This window comes from Neodiprion pinetum, chromosome 5 (assembly GCF_021155775.2).
Source record: "Neodiprion pinetum isolate iyNeoPine1 chromosome 5, iyNeoPine1.2, whole genome shotgun sequence".
NCBI lineage: Eukaryota > Metazoa > Arthropoda > Insecta > Hymenoptera > Diprionidae > Neodiprion > Neodiprion pinetum.
The window spans coordinates 19,345,019-19,359,466 of NC_060236.1; the positions used below are offsets into that span (position 1 = coordinate 19,345,019).

Genomic DNA, 14,448 nt, shown 5'->3' on the forward strand with positions numbered 1-14,448 from the left:
GATTCATCTCGTCAGTAACGGGATACTAGACTCTAGATAAATCTTTTTCATCTTTGAGGCTGAATCACCAGCGGATTTCGATCTCCTCCGTCTGGTGGCATCTACTGGAATGCTGATTGGACAGAAAGCTAGTGCTGCTTTGTATTGGCATATAGGCTTTCATCTGAAAAATATTTGCCAACAGAATAAGTAATATCACCATTAGGCGCAGAGATTGACCCAACGATGAGTATACGACATTAAGTGATCTACAGAGCAACAAGATTGATTGTCAGTTACTCTCTCTCAACTGAAGTTCTCTTTTGATTCCTTCATCACGGAATTTCAGCATCCTAAGCAAGAATATGGAACGTATCGGTTCTACCTGGGCTTTGAGCGCTTTGGCAGTATCAGCATTATTTCTGGGTAATTTTAATGAACACACACCGAAGTGAAATATATTTAAATATTTTCTTACGGGGAGTTGCCCAACTTTTTGGCCCGGTGTACTTTCGAGTATTTATAATAAATGTTGAGTTTTGCGAAGCCTGGAATACTTCGTACTACAAAGTTTTCTGAAGATTCAATGTGCATTTTCATAGTTGATAAAAATGCAAGTAGATCATCAAGTTTGAATTGTTTGAAGGCACATTGTTTTCATTTTTTTTTAAATACCATAACAATCGCGCGGAAGAGAACGCATGGAAGTATGAAAATTGTGCACGTACGTAAAAGCTCCTTCCTAATTCCAAAATACTCCAACGTGTGGTTTCAATTTCATTTTTCAGTTTCCTGGAATTTATAATGAAATTGCTGCGCTAATCGTGTTTGTTTTCGATTTTCCTGCTTCTCTTTAGCGTATGTATAATCATTCACCACCGATAAGACAGCACCCGCGGATATTGCGAGTTCATTAGGCCAAATTTAATCTCTACGGGTCGCAGGTTAAGTCACCTTGAAATTGTGACTTACTCATACTCAAGTTGTTGTATCATAATCTTGGGTAGTAAATACTGCAATAAACTCAATTGGTAACCTCCCTCTATGAGGTAATCGAAAGACCGAAGCTGTCAATTTTAGAATATCACGATCACTGATTTCGGTTGTGCGATATTTCGAGTCAGTGAATATGATAACATTTATTTTACTTTAGCTGGTTACTGAACTTACAAAAGCTTGATTAATGTTACTCGCAGCTGATCTGCAATTAATCGACAAAACCGTAATTAATTAATCGTTACATCGTTCCCTACAATTCTTGTGCAGGTATCACGGCCCGGAAACCAACTATGATTCCTGCAAAAGCTGAGTTCCTCATCCAAGAAGGAGATGATCTGATAATATCATGTCGGGGTGACGGCGATATTCAGTTTTCATTTATGGATACTCCGTATCATGCACGTGTTGATTCTTAGGCTCATATATGCATTGACGCTCGCAGTTCGATGATGACGATTCTGCAACATATTGACCGATATATGTAATCATTGTCGATAATGAATTTTCAGGATCTACACTGGTATTACAATATCAAGTTTGACGAGAATGCTGGCCTGCATACTTTCACTCGTCCTAACGCAGTGTCGAAGGATACTGGATGGTACGCTTGCGCTTACGAGGGTATCGAAATAAAGAACGATGCACAAACTATCGAGCATCCTGACGAAAATATCACTTGGATTTACGTCTACGTGAATTGTAAGCAATAATACCTGTAACTATCGACGAAGAGTTCTCATATTTCGTTCGTATTTGTTCCCAGCCACTTGATTATCTTATAAACTGCATCAAGTGTCAACGCAGTTGTGCCAGCCCTAAAAAAAGACAAACCTTTTATGATGTTTTTTTTTTTGGATTAACGCCTCTAATGGCTAATCGAATTTGCTACTGGAACATTTGTCGCCTGGCAGTAATTTTGTGTCTTTCAGCATCTAGCCCATTCGCGCAAGATGCACTCTACGACCATTCCTTAATTCAGTTCATTGGACAAAAGACCGGAGGATCATTGGTCATACCGTGTCGGCTGAATTCGCCCAAAAAGCAGTCGGTTTATTTAAGGCATTACAGCAGATTGGTAAGTGTAGCGTGTTGATGACACCTAGTCAAGCCGAAGTGTAGTTTATAGAATCGTGCGAGAAGAGAAGAACTTCTCTAAAGAACTCATTGTGCTATTTCAAGATATTACGTGTAGTACATTTTAGGGTTTTACAACTTCAAATGAAGCTTTGTAAACTTATTGACACTTGCGCAGTGAATTTGTAATACTAATCTCACAATGCAGATATAATATTTTGTCACCGTATTTCACCACCATTTTTCGGAACTCAGTTATGCAGTGTAGATTCAATCGGTGAATCAATTTTATTTATCGGAAAGATTTTGTAACTTCTTGATCGGTGGTATTTTCTGACGTGCTATTAGATTGGTGTTCACCTTTACTCCAACATTATTGCACGAGGAAATTTATTTCGTAGATCCTTAACCTCTTTGATTATGATACCTTATATTTATTATCTACAGAATATGAGGTTGTCAACTCAAAGTTTTCAATACGAGCCGAAAATTGGATTTATCAAACACAACGTTAGTGATTCGATGAGTGGCACGTACCTATGTCATACATCACACAGACATCACTACTCTGAAGCCAACTGGTATTTTCCCACAATGCTCACGTATGAAGTTTTAATAGGTGATATACTTTATTTCATTGAACATTCCAATAGTAACCATATAGAGTGTAACGATAACAAGTAGATATGTATTTTGATAGACACAGATTTGCTTGTCGATATTCTAGCTTGTATTTGAAAATGATGGAATCCCGTTAATTTTTATCATCATACTATTGCAAGAAAATACTATAAATATTTTCTTCAACAGCGGATTGAAAACGCTCGTTTCCGCTCCACTCGAGAGGATCGAAAACGGACGATTCTCGGCCGGTGAAACGCAGAGGATTGTAAAAGTTTGATGACAAGCGACGTAATTGGCAGGATACATTAGCGCTATTACCACTAAGGGGAGGTAGCTCGTGGTTGATTCATGCGGTCAATTAAAAATTTGGTCCAAAGAAAATTGAAAAATTGGGAAAAATACGATAAACAGACTCATTTTAAATGTGCATTCGCAAGAATCTTCAATCAAATGTTCGTATAACTTTTGAATCATGGTTGTAGTTAAGTCGAGCTCCCCCAACCACCCTCCGGGGGCTTCGCTCTGAGCCCCTTCCGCCTTTGTGAGCCCTTTCCCAAGTTACTAAACTAAATCGGGTGATTTACGAAAACTCGCGTTCGCTTCGCTGTTGGAGAAAATAGTATGTGAACTTCGAAAAAAATAGGCGTTTGCGCCTCGAAAAAAATTTAGATTCCCGAGGCAAAGCCAGCTTTATACCCGGCGCGCAAACGCCCGTTTTCGATCTTGATGCACAATGTACTATTCCAATATTTTGTGAGATTTGTTCTATAGGTGACCTTGTCGAACCAATGCCGCCACTCATTGACAAGGATGAATTTCGAGGCTTGGAGTGGGGACAAAATCATACTTTCAACTGTCATTCGGAAGATGATGTTGACGAATTATTGCGAGTAGAGTGGAAAGTTCCATATACGGTACCCGTAAGTATCGCTGATAACGGTATCGAACGAAATGTACGAAAATACTTCAAGTCTGTGGGGTAAAATATATCACGGGTAATTTTTGTATTTCTTACTTCGGCTGTATTTTGTATTTAGCGATCGCAAAAAAATTCACGTGAACTAACTTTCATGGGCTTGGAATAGGTTCAAGACAGATGAGGTCGTAGTATTTCAGTATTTGAAAGTATTTTCAAGTCTTTTCGATCCATGGAATTGTGGTAACTCCAGAAATCGTGTAACAATATGGTGGAACATCGATTCGGATACTAATACTTGACCTAAAAACTGATATTTCAGAGAGAGAGGTTGCGCCAAATTCACAATGATGAAATGCAAGCAGCGCAATTGACATTATTTAATGCTCAAGAAAGCGATCGCGGGGATTACACATGTACCAAAATAAAACGATATGTAAAAAGTAGTGTAACGATACATGTGGAATTTCACGGTGAGGGCAATAACATAGAATTTTCAATAAAAGATGACCCAATTTTTGATGAAACGTGCTGTTATTTTCCCCAGATCCAGATGTTACGTACATCAATGTGACCGCGTCTAGTGGGAACGGATCTTTCGTGACTGTAGCTGAAAAAACAACGGCAATTTGGAATTTGTCGATCGACACATATCCCAAAGCATATACCGTTAAATGGTAAGCCATGCTCTTCATTCTGAATACCCATAATGTGCGAAAGATTTAATGAACAATGTGTGTTGGAAAATTACTGTTTTCGTCAGCTGATATTTTATTATTAACGTTAATAATAAATCCAGGATCGGCAAAGATAAACTGCCAATTGCCAACTCTGGCAAGTATTTGCACACTCAATCAGGAACGGACAATACTTTTAAAATATTTCACGCAACAATCGCTGATATCGGTGTTTACACACTTCGTATCAGCACTCTAAACGACACCAAGGACCATAATCTCGAATTAACGGTTTTAGGTAATGCCCCATAAATCCGCGTTCAAATCGTTGCCAATTAAGTTGACAAAATTTTTCTAATACGGTCGATCAATTCACTTCACAGCTCAACCAGTCGTTCGTATTGTCAATTCTGTTTCCTATCACACACCAGGACAACCTGCCACATTTTCTTGTTCCGCAACAGGCTCACCATTGCCAAACATAACGTGGAAATATTTGGAATACCCTGATTTTCCGTCGAAAACCGTTTCCAAATACGCATCAGTTTCGGCAAGTAAAACTCATAGATGTAACTTATTATTGCCGTTACATTACATTGGGCGCATTTAGATGACAAATAATGCTTTTCAATTTATAGCATAAATTGTGCAGGATTAAAAGAAAATCAGGTACACGCGATGCGTTCAAACATTTCTTGCTGTTTTCGATTTATTGTACGAGTAATTATTGAATTGTCTGCACCAAATCCAGGAAATTCGATACGAAACTTCTCGATTCTTCTCCTTCCACATCCTCTCACATTCAACCATAAGGATCAACGCAACAGGAGATCTGACGTGTAGAAGCTGCAACGTGGTTGGTTGCAGCGAAGCCGTTGAACCAATTTTCGTTTCTGGTGAGTTGATTTTACTGCCCATGAACGGTTGAAATTCTTTCTACCGAAGTTTATACTCGGCAAAATATTAAATTTACAATAACTATCCGCCGAAAAGGCATTTTCATTTGAACTCACGTTTAATGACGTCAAATTTTAATAACAGACGCAAACGGATATTTCGGGGTAATGGATCCAGGCACAGTTGTGGAAGGTGATACTATCAATTTAACGTGTGGCGCTTCCGCTTACAACTTCACGAATAATATTGCCTGGGAGGTAAACAACTCCACGGAACACGGTAAGATTGTCAAAATTTTGTTTCACATTCTTTGATATACCTCAGATTCGTATAAACAAGCAGACTCAAATATAGTATTTACTGCATAAAGTTTCGTGAAATTTGTTTTAGAAAGACTATCCATTACAAATCGAACGACAAAATTCACCTTCCAATCGATACTTCAAATTTCTGATGTGAAAAAATCGGATTCTGGAGAATACGTTTGTAGAGCTGTGAATAAAGATAATCACAACACGACGGCGGTGTCGTACGAGTTGTCGGTAATGGGTAAGTGGATTATGGTGATTTCGATTTCGATGCACTGAGTGCACTAACAATAAGCGTATCTTTATTCTCTTCGCCACTTTACGCTGTTAGAAAGAAATCAAAGTACACCCAATTTGAGATACTAGAACCACAAGGTCTCAGAAAAATCTGAAATGTATATGTATGTGTAGAGTGGCTGCTCAGGTTTTCAATTGGCTGTTTTAGATGCGCGTGTTCCGTCAATCAATGACGAATCAACCACGAACAACACTGAAATTGAAATTGACTTGATCAACGACGAACACGCCAAAGTGAGACTTACGTGCTTTGCCGATGGGATGCCAAATCCGGAAGTAACATGGCTGAAGGTAGTTGAAAATATCTTATAACTACCAACTATTCCCAGCTAATTTTTTACCTGATACGATTGTTCCGGCAAATTTCAATAAATATTTCCTATAACTTACATTGAGATGAAGGAATTGCGAAGATAAATGAAACTTAGTTGATCCCACTACGCCGTGAGGTTAGATACGGCGAAATCAATGCCAAGACTAGTCACGCTCCGTACGTAGTTGAAAGTATTTCGTTTAGCCAGCTACGCCCATATTTAAGAGATTTATTTTGATATTTAAGCGAAGTAAGTTACGTTTTTCATACAATTTTACAAAGAATTGAGGCAAAATGACTGTTGGTGCAGCGAGGATTGTCCAACCTCATGGTAAGGTTGGCAGTACTTCACTTATTTCTCAGTGTAAACATTTATTCCCGTTAAATTTTGTATAGGATGGCAAACCACTCATCAAACACAGCGAACAGTACGCAATTTCACAAAATAATTCTGAGCTGTACATCAAATACTTTCGCGGTTCCGCAGATGGCGGAAATTACTCATGCCAAGCTAAAAATCGTGTCGGCACTATCGAGAGATATATGAATATTATAATCACAGGTAAAATTCTCCGAATGATCCCAGAACGTAACTTGTACACTAATATTTATTAATATCTTTCGCATTCGGCTATCTTGTCACTGTCACCTAATTCGTATAGAATCGAACGCGCATTTTATTCCAGACCGTAAAAAAAATAGCTTAAAGCGAAAGGCAATACTGAATATTACTGTACATGGGTATCACCTAGAAGCCAAAATAATGATCATGGTACAATTTATAGTTGAACAGTCAAACTATGAAATAATATGGATCGGTTTGGTCTGCGTTCTGAGCGCAATACTCGTTGCACTGTTGATATATACGACGCTGAAAGTTAAACGAGCAAAGGTAAGTATATTGTTGGCACTTTTGCTACAGAAACCAAAACAATGCTCACTTGGTTTTATTTACGCAGCATTTAAAAAAGGAATTCCGGAGGATGGCGCTGTCGGAACTTGATCAAAGGCCCTCTGAAGACTCTGTGAACGACGAAGATGAGCTAATATCCAATAATCAAGAATCCCCTCGAGATCGGCTCATTGGAATGTAAAGATTTATGTAGATTATTAGCCTCTAAGAGCTTGCCATTATTTTATACTTGGATAATATTTTTTTACGAATAACTTCTTTTATACTCCAAATCCAATTATACGATAAACCTATTTGTAGATAATATGAATTACATAAATATGATCGAAACGTATTTCTTCATAACCAGGAAGTAAAACATGCATACACGCTATACAGATATGTAACTTGTACATCAAACACTTAAAGCATCTTATATATTTCCGGTCATACCGGACACCAAATGATCGTATTATGTCAAATTAAAACAATTTGAAAGAATATAATGTATGTATTTTGACTGTGTACAATACATAACCGGCCTATTCCGTGTACGCATAAATACGTATTTCTTTCCCCAATGGTCCCACTCTTATCTTGCGCAAAGAATTATAACCAATTTCATCCATTATATCTTCCAATCACGAGAAGCATCGGAAAGAATACTGCTGAGGTACATATGTACATTAATTTGATCAATATCACGTCATTGAGCTCTTCTTTGGCCAGGGCTGGTTTTTTGTATTTTCTTATATTTCATCATCAGGCAACGAGGCTCTAAGTCATTGGAAGCGACCGAACAACTTTCCTGGCAATAAGGTTGAAACCATCTGCTGTTCTTTAACTAATAAGATTTGTACGCATTCTGTCAATTTTACATCGGGGTCTATTCTTCATCTGCAACCTTTACTCAGCGTCAAGGGAATTTATAAACGAAAACAATAATCATTCACGAATCTTCCATTATCAAAGTATGTTATTTGGATTCCTGCGTCTTGATGCCTCATCCTGCACAAAGAAAAACATTACAACTGACAAGGAGTAACGTTATGCCACCTTGTAGAGATGGCCAGATAATTCATGTGAATGACCTACGATTGTGTAAATGCACTGTAATAGTACTTTCAATGAAACAGCTGTGGTATTTCAACTAGTTTTCATCAATGTTAAAAACCCAAATCTACTTTACGTTGATAACTAAATAGATAGAGAGACTCTATTTTATAATATGCCTTGTTTGTATCTCACGATAGATTCAAATCCATCTCGGATATTAATATACAACCATCCGAACGTCACAAATTCGACTGCGCGGTTCTCTGCGCGCTCACCATGCGCGCATGACATCGACATCCGAGTTTCATTTTCTAGAACGGCCTGTCCACGGTCTTCTATACAGGTCTGGCGACTCGGCCGGTTTTATGGTGGTGGGGGTGACCTGCTTAACGGGCCCTTTTTTAATAGTTTGTTCTACTACCGCATAAGTCATTGCGATCGAAGATCATTGAATCGCATGAGCCCTTCACTTGTGTGAGGTTCATTAACAAAACCCTTTTCAACATGCGACTCTAGCGGTAAATGTGAGAACTATGGAAAACAGGCCCGTAGAGCGGGACACCCTCTCCACTAGAGTTACAAGACCTGTATAGAATGTATAGAAGACCGTGGGCCTGTCTCATGTGTATCCTGCATCATTAGTGTTATCTACTGTCAGTAGATGCAGTAAATATAGATCGTTTCATCAACAAAACCTATTTCGTGTCAGAGGTTGATAGTGAGTCGAGAACATGACAAACCATTGAAAAACACGGGCGTGGGCTCTAACAGGTTTCCTTCTAATCGACGATAGAAGAATTGTCATACGTAAATACATGGTGGAAAATCCATGCATTTTCGCATACTCCTGATTGTGAGTCAAAATCAAGAGGCACCCTTTTTCCGAATACCACAACCGGGTGAATAATCGCGAGCGCGATAACAGGAACGGATGTGTCACCGTTTTGCAATCCATTCCGATTGCAGTCTCACGTGCGTAAGACGTATAAATAAATATTATGTAGGCGTGTTTACATGCTTATCAGCGTTATCAGCTACTCAGCCCCAACAGTAGTTTGACATCAGTCTAGTAATTATCGTTATTGAAATTGAAAATTCATGGTCACAGACTCCGTCAAGGGTTGTGGCATCAGAATTGAGCCACCCAAAGACCGAGTTTAGCATTCAACGCTTTTGGACGGCTGCCTAAACATGAACATCGAAGGCTCTGGCTGTGGAGAATTGCAGCAACTAGTCCAGGAGGAAGAGGGCGAGGAGCCTCCCAGCCGTGGCGCAGAGGTTACGCCTCCTTCGACTCCTGCCAAGTCGAATCGGCAGAGTAAAAACGATCCGCAGAATGTTCACATCTCGGTAAGAGCAACGATTGACTTGAGCGCAACACGTGAAATTTCAAAAGCTGAAATTCGTACGCTTGTTTTCGGTAAAGAATGGTTCATCCTATAAAGGTTGGAACAATTTCTTCTGAACTGCACAGTTATCCTCTTTCAGCAACAGGGGCTGTGGGAAAATAACACTCAGACGTCGCCGATAATAAGTAAGGAGAGTTCCGGCCATGCAACGACTAGTCAGGGATCGATGGCCTCTGGCAGGGCGATGAATGCGTCAAATCAGACCACGAATCAATCGAGGCTTGTCTACATGAATGAGAAAGAAAAGCAGAAGCCTAACCGTCCGGAACCACCGAGAATAAATAGGCAGCACAGAGGTAATTTTTGAAGGATCGTGATCAATATAGATAGACCATCAATTTGCTGCGGAAAGATCAGTATTCATCTCTCTTGGTAATGTAATACACACATACAACTCGCTTTGTAAATATTTTCAATATTCATTTTTGTTAGTGTAAATATTCTGTATTCTTCTGTTTTGATTAGCATTGGTAGCACATTTATATTCAAAGAAAAAATGATCCTCAATTTTGATTTTCCTCTCATTTAGCAGATAATTACTTGGCACAAAGATATTTCATTTGATTAGTCACTTAAATCCCATTTCATCCTTAGGATTTCGGGAATTATTTTGCACAGTATTAAAACGTAGTTCTTATTTACATATCAGCATGAGCGTATGTACGTGTATTATATATTTTATTCACTCTTTCTACCATGCGTTGAATGCTCTTCTTGTGAATATGTAACCCACGGCAGTAAGTTGAAGTTTTTTTTATTCCTTTAGTTGATTTAATTTACTTATTGTAACGTGAAAATGTTTCTTTCTTTGTTTTCTTGGTTTCTTTTTTTTTATTTGTTTTTTATCTCGTAAAACACATTGAAATCTGAAGCGGTCGTGCCATGCAGACACCATTGCTTTCTGTCAGAGGTACCGGATGTCAGGCGAATGGAACAGGCTCTCCTCCATCTGCTTGAAGATTTTCATAGTGGAAACTTGAGAGCTTTTGGTAAGAACAAATCGTCGACATTAGAAATCAGTATAATAAAAAAAGTTTTAGACCCAACAGCTGATTATGAATGTATACAGGATGAGTTTGTTATCTTGAGTCATCAAAATATCTTAAGAAATACGCATTGTACAAAGAAATGTTCGAGACTAAAACTGTTTGATTTTGATGGGGAAAACTAACCCCGTAAAATTCTACCCTCCACCCCAACCCCTGAGGGCGTGAGGGGTAGTAACTTTGAAATCTTAAATGGAAACTACTATTTTTTTATTGCAGATTCAAATTGTCCATAAGAAAATACACAAGTTTTATTCAAAATGTTTTTCGATCGGATACAGATGGCGCTGTAATTATTAAAAATCAAATTTTTCATGAAGTAGTACGTGTTAAACGGTTCCAAAAGTACGATTTGGAAACTATCGGGTTGCTTGTTTTTGAGTGATCTTTCACGTCACGTTCTCAAAATGGTGACCTTACACTTCGATGCATTTGTTGATCCGCGCTTCGAATGATTGCACACAACTGAGAAGTGTCTCTGGTGTTATTTTCGCACAAGCATTTTTGATTCGCTGAATCATGTTCTCATGAGTCGTTGGCACTTCTTGGCCTGCCAGATCACCAGAACTTACGTCACCGAATTTTTATTTGTGGGGTTATTTAAAGGGTGAAGTTTATCAAGGTGTGCCAACGACTCGTGAGAACATGATTCAGCGAATCAGAAATGCTTGTGCGAAAATAACACCAGAGACACTTCTCAGTTGTGTACAATCATTCGAAGCGCGGATCAACAAATGCATCGAAGTGTAAGGTCACCATTTTGAGAACTTGATGTGAAAGATTACTCAAAAATAAGCAACCCGATAGTTTTCAAATCGTACTCTTGGAACCGTTTAACACGTACTACTTCATGAAAAATTTGATTTTTAATAATTACAGCGCCATCTGTATCCAATCGAAAAAAAAATTTTGAATAAGACTTGTGTATTTTCTCATGGACAATTTGAATCTGCAATAAAAAAATAGTGGTTTCTACTTAAGATTTCAAAGTTACTACCCCTCACGCCCTCAGGGGTCGGGGTGGAGGGTTGAATTTTACGGGATTAGTTTTCCCCATCAAAATCAAACGGTTTCAGTCTCGAACATTTCTTTGTACAATGCGTATTTCTTGAGATATCTTGATGTCTCAAGATAAAAAACTCACCCTGTATATATATATATATATTTCTGTTTCAATCACTGGAAACTGGTCCTATGAATGCTAGTACAATTTGGGGTAGCTTAAGCCTTAAGTAAAAGTACGTTAAAGTTAAATTCTCTTTTGAACATTTTTGTATTTCCATTGAACGAATTCAAAATCACGGTTTGAGAAAAAAAAAAAATATTCCGATAGGCAAAGACTGCAGTATGGAGCAGATGACTGAGATAAGGGAGCAGCAGGAACGATTGGCTCGACTTCATTTTGAATTGGGTCAGAGACAAGAGACTGGGACTTCAGTCAACGGCGAGCAATCAGGCCTCAGGCAGTCCACAGCGAACATGCGGCACTTGCTTCATCGTTTGCAGCAGCTCAGCGTTTGCATAGAAAAATTACACAGCAAATAATTGATTGCCAGTGGAACAATGTCAATTTATATGTCCATTTAGCTAATTCCAATTATTCGTTTTCACTTTCAATTATCCTTAATTTTTGTAGCGAATTTTCCATTTCCACTGTCTCATTGCGCCATGGTTGTTTGTACACGTCTGAAAAGAAAAATGCGAGACGGTTATGTTCGTTGTTTCGTAATTAGATAGAAATTTTGATAACGATTTTTCAAGGGGTCCGTGTGAGTCAATTTGACGAATGGAGTAAAACATGGATCGAATTAATAATGACTTGTGATTATATGCTCAGATATAGTACAACTACCGAATACTTATACTAACACAAAAACGTTTAAACAAAAAAACATTTCAGGTCGAAACCTGTCCGAGGTAGCTCAAGTCGATCGTATTGTAACTTACATTTTTATCATATATATCCCTTATAGTAGATCTCGTAGTATAGAGATATGATTTAAGCACTTATGTATAGAAAAAAAAAAAACTTTTTATGTACGTATGCTGTTCGGTATGCACGTATGTGTACAATTTGTTGACAAAATTTATTAAAAATAGTTGAAAATCATGATCCGAATTATTTGTGTTACCTTCACGCATATCAAGATTGGGTATGCAGTATCAGTGTGACAGATTTTTTTTTCTACCGTTGAAGGGCTCCGTCGATTAGTAAATTCTACACTAAACACGTCTTAAATTATGTCAAGCTGCAAACAAGACGTAGTTGGCTTCTTCGAAGAGCCAACGACGTACAAACATGATTTCACCAATTATCCACCGCAGAAACCGAGAGTAAGTTGAATTCGGAGATGCCACGCTTTGATTCGTTCATTTTCACGTCATACATTCATTTCACATTCATTTGCGCCCATAATTTTACAGTTGTTGCAATTATATCGAGAGAGCAATCAGTCCATATATTAATTCAAAAGAATAGAATTTATTATTATTAGTCGAACATTTCTTACACTTGAAGAATTTTTCTGAATTTTGTAGGTCCTTAAACTCTGAACACTGTAAGATTTTCGCACAATTTCGTTAAAAGTACTTAATTTGTAACTTTATCCACACATGGATCAAACAAATTTCCATGAGATTCTTCGAAAACTTTTTAAATCCTTTAAAACCTGTCTGAAATTACATGAAATTCGGTAAACTATCGTGAGATTATTGGCAATCTATAAAAAATTTGAAATCCTTGAAATCACATTAAGTCTTGAAATTCCTTCAAATCTAATGAAGTGAATCCTTGAATCTCATAAAGTCTTTTGGATTCTCTGAACTTTTTTGAAATTGCGCAATCTGGAAATCTGGTGTTCAACTTTTTTGACGAGCGGGTATCTCGTGCTTTCTACTAGGAAATAATGAAGCCGGAACGTCGAATAGACTATTTTATTCCACTGCCGATTCAAAATCCAGCACGATTACCCCGTACATTAACGAGCAACGACACGCTCCAGCAACTAGATTACAAATCGCGACTTCCTTTCGACGCGATGCTGAGACCCAAAGAGATAGTGGGTTCAGATCCGAAGGAACCGTTTTGTGTCAAAAATATACCGGATGATGGAACGGAGGAAGTAATCAAGTAACGATCAGAAGATCGTGCCAGGGATCAAAGGCCTTCCACTGAAGTCGGTGAAAGTGATCAAATCGGTCATTTGTCTTTGTAAAGTGTTGAAAACAGTCATTGTAAAAATGATGATACGATGAGTTATATCTTTACATTTTTTAGGATTGCTCATACCGAAATGTAAGAACAGTTCTTATCTTGAACATTATCTTGAACAGAAATTCTAAGTAATCATCGAAGGGACGAAAATCTGTAATTCCCTTGGAGAAAATTTTTTAGTGTAAAATAGAAGAGTCGCGAAATTGTTAGAATACTTTGTCCGGTCGGAAAATATTTTTGGATATAAAGAATTTGAAAATTTATGCAATGCAATATTCTAAGTTTCGACAAAGCGTTCAATATTATTTTTTTTATTGTATACTAATGGCCCAAAAAGCAGGGAAAATCGAAATTTCTGCATCGACTGGAGATTTTCGGAAAGCTGGAAAAAATCTATTTCGAGATTTCAGTCGACATTATGAACATAATTAAACCCCGGAAGTAGAATTTTTGTTTCTGGAAACTTCAAGAAATTAGGAAATCTGATCTAATGATTTAGGAAAGTCTACATTGAATATTTTTGGCTTGCTTTTTGCTATTTGAATTTTGTCAATTATCATTAGGACAATTTATTTGAACTAGTTAAAGTGGAAGGCCAATATTTAGGTGATCATGGCAATTGAACAGCACTAAAAAATCCCCAGGACGAGACCTAGGCAGTATGTAAGTCCCGGAATAAGTCTGGATAACGTTGATGACCGGCAAACGAGAAAACTCATGATAGATTTCACGTACATGACGACAACC

General features: G+C 37.9%; 2 protein-coding genes across 5 annotated transcripts; both read left to right on the top strand.

The window, feature by feature from the left end:
* The first annotated feature begins 36 nt into the window (after window positions 1-36).
* LOC124219378 (vascular endothelial growth factor receptor 1-like) lies at window positions 37-7,538 on the top strand. Its single transcript, XM_046626837.2, has 17 exons — window positions 37-405; window positions 1,246-1,376; window positions 1,488-1,677; window positions 1,908-2,053; window positions 2,500-2,671; window positions 3,448-3,596; window positions 3,915-4,065; window positions 4,140-4,269; window positions 4,392-4,567; window positions 4,653-4,819; window positions 5,021-5,165; window positions 5,311-5,445; window positions 5,557-5,715; window positions 5,920-6,062; window positions 6,481-6,646; window positions 6,870-6,976; window positions 7,044-7,538. Exons 1-17 carry the CDS (start codon window positions 345-347, stop codon window positions 7,176-7,178), a joined length of 2,463 nt encoding a protein of 820 aa, XP_046482793.1. The 5' UTR covers window positions 37-344; the 3' UTR covers window positions 7,179-7,538.
* A 1,064-nt stretch (window positions 7,539-8,602) lies between these two features.
* Window positions 8,603-12,597, top strand: LOC124219311 (coiled-coil domain-containing protein 28A). 4 transcript variants are annotated; one of them, XM_046626685.2, is made up of 5 exons: window positions 8,604-9,008; window positions 9,141-9,382; window positions 9,521-9,737; window positions 10,314-10,430; window positions 11,821-12,597. In XM_046626685.2, exons 2-5 carry the CDS (start codon window positions 9,224-9,226, stop codon window positions 12,030-12,032), a joined length of 705 nt encoding a protein of 234 aa, XP_046482641.1. In that variant the 5' UTR covers window positions 8,604-9,008; window positions 9,141-9,223; the 3' UTR covers window positions 12,033-12,597. The 4 variants fall into 4 exon arrangements, with proteins under 4 accessions (XP_046482643.1, XP_046482641.1, XP_046482642.1 ...); XM_046626686.2 differs by having other exon boundaries at window positions 8,604-9,004; window positions 10,350-10,430; XM_046626684.2 differs by having other exon boundaries at window positions 8,605-9,004.
* Window positions 12,598-14,448: the final 1,851 nt, after the last annotated feature.